The following is a 7698-nucleotide window of genomic DNA, read 5'->3' as shown; positions in this document are numbered from 1 at the left end:
AAACCACTAATAAAAAGATTGTTTAGAATTTAGATGATATTTAAAAAAGATTATTTAAAATTAACTTTTTATATATTTTTTAATTATTTTGACATGTTAATATTAAAAATAATTTTTTAAAATATTATTTTAATATATTTTTAAATAAAAAATACTTTTAAAAATAATTATTCTACACTCACATATACCTCTAAATAGCTAATATAAACTATTAACATAAAACATGTATCTATTGACTTCTATTTTCTTTTTTTTTACACAAAATCAATAGTATAAATACCAGCACGGCAAAATAAATTATCTCCCCTTGCTTTCCTTTTTTTTTTAAAAAAAAAACTTAGTTAAAATCTCATGTTATTAGGTAAAAAGTTAAAAAAATAAATTTTATCGTGGATTCTTTATTTTCAATTATGTATGTTGATCAAATTAATGAATATAAAATTATTTTTTTTATTTTTTATTAATAAAAATATCTAAACTAACTTATATGTATCTCAACTAATTTTATGAACCTTAAAATTAATAAATATATAAATCTTTAATGGTCTCTAAGTTTATAAAATTTAAATTAATAATATCTAAAAAATCAATTTATAACCTAAGCAATTAAACTACATTTCTTATTATAAAAAAATTGTTATTTTTTTTTTTAGATTAACGTGGGTGTCCGGGCCAGCTTGCGCGCACCACGACTAATCCCACGGGCCCTGAAGTTAACGACCATGTAAGCCTCCAGTGGCCATCATATGAGCAACCAAGAACTCGAACTTGAGACCACAGAGGGAGCAAACCCCTTGATTAAAAAAAAATTGTTATTTTATATACACAAGTTGTTGCTATTTCAAAAAAAAAAACCTTATACTATGATCCACCCATAACCTAACGCAATTTATCTGACTATATTAGCTCATTAGCTTGCCTGGATTAGAGTTATTTTTTCAAAAAATAAAAGAAAATTAGGTTTTACTAATGTATCTTTTAGAAATGAAAAAATATTTTATTTATAAATTTAAAATTAATTGGATATTAGATAATATTTTTATTTAATATATAAAGACAACATATTAGATTACATTTTAAGTTAACATGAGAAAGTTATGAGATAACCTTGAAAATAAAAAATAAAAAACTTAATTCTCGAATTAATTCAATGTTAAAGAAAAAAATTAGTAAAAAAAACTCAATATTTGTTTTTATAAAAAATAAATAAACTTAAATTAATCAATTAAATTCTTGATGCAAGTCATGCATACCATCAAATTCAATAATTTTTTTGATTTCATAGATTATTTTTTATTTAACATATTTATATATATAAAAAAGTGCATTTAATTTTTTTAATGAAATATTTTTTTAAAAAAAATCATGATGAATGCATGAGGTTGAAATAGCAAAAATAAATTGTTGATAACAAAAGGTAAGACTCCATTTTCTTTTTAATTTATAAATCAATAATAATAAAAGATTAAATTGCATTTTTTTTAAATTAAGAAACAAAAAATGTATTGAAAAAATAAAAAAAATACACTTTAACTTAACTCATCAAATTTATAATCCAAATCATAAAACTAACTAAATTAAGTTTTTTTTCATAAATTTGTATCTAAAAAAAAGCAAAAAAAGGAGCCGAGGATAACATTTCTTTGGGTCTTTAAGTGCAAACTTGCATATTTAAACTTTTTTTTTTCTCATTTAAAGGGGTGGATAATTTTTTTAAATATATGGAGACCACATGTCACCTGAGTCATTATCTTTCCATTCGAATTTCAGCTATCATTATAATAGCTAAAAAAATTAAATTATGAGTTTTCAACCCACCAAATCCATTTTCAATTTATTTAAAGTAAAAAGCACACCCCAAAATGTAAAAATTCATTTAGCAATTCAATAAAAAAAAGGCTTAAATCACACATCAAACTAAATAATTTTTCTAAATTTGCTTTTAGGCAATATTAAAGCCCAAAATAACTATTATAAAACTCATTAAATAAAATTTATTTACATAAATTTCAATTATTTTAGTAGTTAAAATAGGTATAAATAATAATTTTTTCTCTCTAAATTAGAATCCAATTTATCTTTTTCTAATATCATTAAAACAAACTGAAAAATTTGAATAATCAAAATTAAGTTTCTTTGAATTTTTTAAATGAAATTTGAAACTACTATCTATATTACTTTAATTGTATCTGATTTTGAACGCATCCTTTCCTTGAAAAAAAAACAATTACGTGTAAATTTGGGATAAAAAGAATTCTCTAAAATTAACAATTTCAATCTAGCGTGATTTGCGAGAAGAATAACAGGAAACTAGCTACATTATTGTATTTTGAGGACACGGCTTAACCTTCTCAAAACGTCGTCGTTTTCTGAAAGCTTTCCATACCCATACATATAATCAAGAAGTGAAGAGATTTTTATCACTTTAAATATACGCAGCCGATCCCCCACTCCCTTTCACTAAAGGAAAACAATCTTCAACAAAGAAATCGGAGAGCTTATAAGATCCGATCAGATCCCTTCATAGTCAATTTTTCTCTCTCTAAAACTCTCCTAGCATTTCTCCTTACATGTATCAACACCGATCGGTTCATTTCTTTCATTCTCTAATTACCCTCAATCGAAGCTTGATTTTACAGTTTTGACTCCGGTATTTTGCGATTCTTCACTTCATTTCTTCAATTTAGGAATTTTTTTCGTATTTTTTCTAGAAATGCACGAGACCGGGTGACCTAGGTTTTCTTGTGTGAGTAAAGCTACTGCCTTTACCTTAAATTGCATGAAGATTTGGTGTTTCTCGTGCTTCATTTTCGGTAAAAAAGAAGTAGTAGAATATAAACCCATGAGAGAGGGCATTTCAGAAAATGAAGGCAACACTGAGGGTAATTTTGGAAACAACGAAGAGGAGGATACTGAGGCCGTTGCATTGACAGATATCCGCCGAGACCGTAATGCTCGGGAGTCGTTGAGGTGGATTGAGGAAATGATTAGAGCGATGCAACGTACACGTGGCGGCGGAGGCAGCGGTGCGGCAACTTGGGGAGAGGTGGGGGCGGGTTTCGAGGTGGAGGCTCAATTTGTGGCTCCTTCTCTTGCTTTGAGGAGCTCTGCTTTTCGCGCCTCATGGCTGGCACGGGGAGAAAGCAGTGGTAGTAGTTCTGCAGTGGCAGAGGCGGAGGGTAGTGGTAAAGAGAAGTGTGATCGTGATGCCCATAATAAAAGGGCTAAAGTTTACTCCTGTTCTAAGTGAGCTTTGCACTTGTTATGTGTTTAATTGGGGTTGAACTTTAGTCTCTACGGATTGCTGTTTCTGATTGTTGTGTTTTTTTTTTGGCATGTTTCATTCTAAAATGGTAGTTTTTTTTTAAATGAAAGTTTTGAACTTTCAGTATTTTTGGATGATAAGTCAATGTTTTTCTGCCAATTGTGGTGTGTGCGCCTCTGGGTCATGTTTTTGAAATAATGTTGTGTAACAATCTGTCATTATGGTAAAAGAATTTGAGCTAAACCCTGCTATATTTTTCCAGATATTTTGGATTTCTACGTTTAGTTTTCTCTCTGACTGTGAAGTGTAAGGAGGATTGCTGGTTAACTTGTAAGGAAGTGCATTTCTTCCTTTGGTCTTTAGCTAGCAAGCATAGTCTCATTTGGACATCACTATTGTAACTTGTTACTGTTACCTTCATATTTTGATTGCATTTTCGTCACCAACATTGTTTGCAATACCTGATTAGGATTGGATGATGTTTATGTTCCATGAGTACTATCAGAGTGTGTGCGTGCTTCATGGTTTTAGTGGTTATTGTTCATGCATGATGGGCTATTGTCTCTCTGCAGTGACAGTCATTATGCTGCGGTGATGTCTTCAGATGTTGGTGATTCTACTTCATCGGCAGATAGAGACCTTGGTTTAACTCAGAGCTCTTCAATTTCATCTAATAATGAGATTTGTTATCATAACTTCATGTGGAATAACAACAGCGATGAGAATCCCTTTGATTCTAGTGGTGGGAGAGATGGTGGTGATGATAGTGTCATTTCCAATTTAGAAGACTTAGATGTTAGGATGGATCTTACAGATGACTTGTTGCATATGGTAAATTTCATTTTTAATATTTTTTTAATAGATCTATGTACCACAGCTTGCTTTCATCTGATCTAATTTTATATTTTCCTTTTTCTACCCAGGTTTTCTCTTTCTTGGACCACATTAATCTATGTCGGGCAGCAATGGTTTGTAGGCAGTGGCAAGCTGCTAGTGCTCATGAAGACTTCTGGAGGTGTTTGGATTTTGAGAACCGAAACATATCGGTAGAACAATGTGAGTTCTACTATTTTCCTTATGCTAAATTTTTTACTTTATCTTCCTCCTGCATATGAGATGGGGTATTGTAGAGGTGTGAAGAGACGTGGTTTTGTTAAACTCAAAAGGAGCTTGTCACCATCAGCTCTCCCTTCCCCATCCCTCTCGATCTTATCACCAGAAGGCTTTAATGTTAACTTCCTTTTCTATATAGCTTAAGGATGAATGAATATTGGAAAATGGAAACCCTGCAAATGTGGTCTATAATTTCTTACCTAACCATGATTGAAAAGCCTTGTTCAAGTAAATGGTATGCAGCAAAAAGTAGTGAAATCCAGATGATGTAGTTGCAGAAGTTTCTTAAAATGCATAGATATGATGCTCTTCGTGTTGGAAAATGCCTTGAGGCTAGATATGAATTGCGGCTTTGTACTTGTCATCATTTGATAAATAAGAATGGGTGTACGAGTTAAGTAATCAGACATCATAAATGTGGAATGGGCTAGACGTTTGAAGAATAAAGAACACAAGCTTAGCATTTCTAAATTATGAATTTGTTTAAAAAGCCTTGTTTAGCATGCAATATTGGTCTGCTTATAAGTGAGTTTTGAATCATCATTTGATAAATAAGAGTATATGTATCAGTTAAATACAGTTAAATAATCAGACATCATATATGTGGAATGGACTATATATCTAAACAATAAAGTATACATGCATAGCATTCCTGAATTATAAATTTGTTGAAAGCCTTGTTGAGCATGCAATGTTGGCCTACTTATATGAGTAAATGGATCACAACCTAACTATCAAATAATGTGGTCGACAAATGAAAGCGATTACCTGCATTGTATTATATAAGCACTTTGCATCTGTGTCCCTTTGCGATTACCTGTATTGTATTATATAAGCACTTTGCATCTATGTCCCTTCTCATTGGAAAATAATGGTTGAGGAATCAAATTGATGTATTTAATATGACTATGTAGTTGAGGACATGTCTCGACGATATCCGAATGCCACTGAAGTGAATATTTATGGTGCTCCTTCTATTCACCTGCTTGTTATGAAAGCAGTCTCTTCTTTAAGGTAGATGTTTTAGATGTTGTTCATCTTGTTATGGTCAAGTAATGACACGCTAAGCTGCCACTAATATCTTTATATTTTTCTCAGAAATCTTGAGTCTTTAACCTTGGGAAAAGGACAGCTAGGGGATCCTTTTTTCCATGCCTTGGGAGATTGTAGCATGTTAAAGAATTTGAATGTCAATGATGCTACTCTGGGTAATGGTATTCAGGAGATACCAATAAACCATGATAGACTGTGTCATCTTCAACTAACAAAATGCCGTGTGATGAGGATATCTGTCAGGTGAAACACTATTAAGCTCTTAAATCAAAATTTTGTTAGTTCTCTTACTTTGTGCTAAGATACTTCTTTTACAGGTGTCCACAACTTGAAACTTTATCTTTGAAGCGCAGCAACATGGCACAGGCTGTGCTAAATTGTCCTCTCTTGCGTCTTCTTGACATAGGCTCTTGCTACAAGCTTACAGATGCTGCAATTCGTTCGGCAGCAATTTCATGCCCTCAATTAGCATCTTTAGACATGTCGAATTGTTCTTGTGTGAGTGATGAGACACTACGTGAAATATCCCACACTTGTGCTAATCTTCACATTCTTAATGCTTCTTATTGTCCAAACATATCACTTGAGGTTAGTTTCTACATTAGTGCATTCTTTGATTTGGTTAGATGTGGATATGCCACTGTTTGACTTCATGATAATATTCCCTTTTTTTCCCCCTTCTTTGAAGTCTGTTAGGCTGCCAATGTTGACAGTTCTCAAGCTTCATAGTTGTGAGGGCATCACTTCAGCTTCAATGTCTGCAATTGCACATAGTTCCTTGCTGGAGGTTTGGATTCTCTTGCTTTGCATGTTGGTCTTGCCTAGATGTGTTCCTCAGAAATAACTTTGGAGCATTGTCATTGTAATTTTTGTAGGTTTTGGAGCTTGACAATTGCAGTCTTTTGACTTCTGTGTCCTTGGATCTTCCTCGCTTGCAAAACATAAGATTAGTACATTGTCGAAAGTAAGCATTCTCTTCCATTCCTCCATCTCACCATTTAAATCTTGAGAAGCATTCTTACCCTTTGGACGGCAAGAGGTTTATTCTTGCTGTTTTTTGTTGAAGTAATATTATGTTCTTTTTGGTCTGCCTGCAGATTTGCTGATCTGAACTTAAGAAGTATCATGCTATCATCTATAATGGTGTCTAATTGCGCAGCCCTTCATCGTATCAATATCACTTCCAATTCACTTCAAGTATGTTTCACTAGAAGGCTCCTGTATATTCACTGTGCTTTCCTTAATTTTTCAGTGTAGCAACTCTTGTAATTTGTTTCGTGACTTGCAGAAATTAGCATTGCAGAAGCAGGAGAACCTAGCAACATTAGCATTACAGTGCCAAAGTTTGCAAGAAATGGATCTCACAGATTGTGAATCTTTGACTAATTCTATTTGTGATGTTTTTAGTGATGGTGGTGGATGCCCTAAGCTGAAATCATTAGTTCTTGATAATTGTGAGGTTTGTGAATTGGGATCTTTTTGCCTTTTTTGTTTATGCATTTGTGAAATCTGCCATGCTTTGGCATGTGCATGAAGAGGGAAAAAGATCATACTTTAGAACTATCATTTCAACATGACATATTGAGTGGAGGAGATGGTCCATATAACCAACCTTAACTAGTTTGAATTGTGACTTATTTTAGATGGGTTGTCATTTTCACCAATTACATTTGCTTAAGATGGAGCTCCACTATGAATTAGTTGGAACTAGTCACATGCTTCTAAACAATGCATCACTGATGTTAAGGACACTTTACAGAATTTGGATTGGACTTAAGTAATGCAAGGAGTGCAATTTGAAATCACTTGTGGGGAAAAATTGGGTTGTCAAACATTTGGGATGACTTCTAATTATGTTCAAAGCAAGTTAACGTTGATAAGTGGACTTTTGAAGATTGGGCAGGGAGAAAGGGCGTGGCAGCTGAATTCTGATTTAAAAGATTCATCTTCTTAGTGAATTATTGGTCATGTGGTAATGCAATAAGTTCACCTTAAACTGTTTTTGTGATAATGTTTTCTCTGTTGGCTGTTCATCGGATGTTTGTGCCGAGGTAAATTGAGCTCTTACTTCCTGTTGAACAATTTCATGACATATGGTTTTGTTCCATTCTGGTTTTGGCTTATTGAGTGAAGCTTGTGCAATTATTTCTGCAGTTCTTGTGATTTGTTTTGCCCTTTGACTGAGTGAATGATTTTACTTTTCAGAGTTTGACTGCTGTGCGATTCCGCAGTGCTTCTTTGGTCAGTCTTTCCCTAGTTGGTTGCCA

The 7698-nt window shown here is 32.8% G+C and overlaps 1 protein-coding gene across 1 annotated transcript in view; it reads left to right on the top strand.

Moving 5' to 3' along the window:
- Positions 1-2410: 2410 nt before the first annotated feature.
- LOC105115232 (F-box/LRR-repeat protein 15-like) overlaps positions 2411-7698 on the top strand; it is an 8327-nt gene continuing 3039 nt past the window's right edge. Inside the window, exons 1-11 of the mRNA XM_011012077.1 lie at positions 2411-3246; positions 3838-4096; positions 4189-4321; positions 5293-5392; positions 5477-5674; positions 5749-6019; positions 6120-6218; positions 6307-6395; positions 6529-6628; positions 6720-6890; positions 7637-7691. Of these exons, the coding sequence (XP_011010379.1) occupies positions 2780-3246; positions 3838-4096; positions 4189-4321; positions 5293-5392; positions 5477-5674; positions 5749-6019; positions 6120-6218; positions 6307-6395; positions 6529-6628; positions 6720-6890; positions 7637-7691 (1942 nt within the window). The 5' untranslated portion in view covers positions 2411-2779. The remainder of the gene's footprint in view (positions 3247-3837; positions 4097-4188; positions 4322-5292; positions 5393-5476; positions 5675-5748; positions 6020-6119; positions 6219-6306; positions 6396-6528; positions 6629-6719; positions 6891-7636; positions 7692-7698) is intronic.

The sequence above is a fragment of the Populus euphratica genome, unplaced genomic scaffold (genome assembly GCF_000495115.2).
Source record: "Populus euphratica unplaced genomic scaffold, PopEup_1.0 scaffold664.1, whole genome shotgun sequence".
NCBI lineage: Eukaryota > Viridiplantae > Streptophyta > Magnoliopsida > Malpighiales > Salicaceae > Populus > Populus euphratica.
This window is presented reverse-complemented; position numbering and strand designations above follow the sequence as displayed.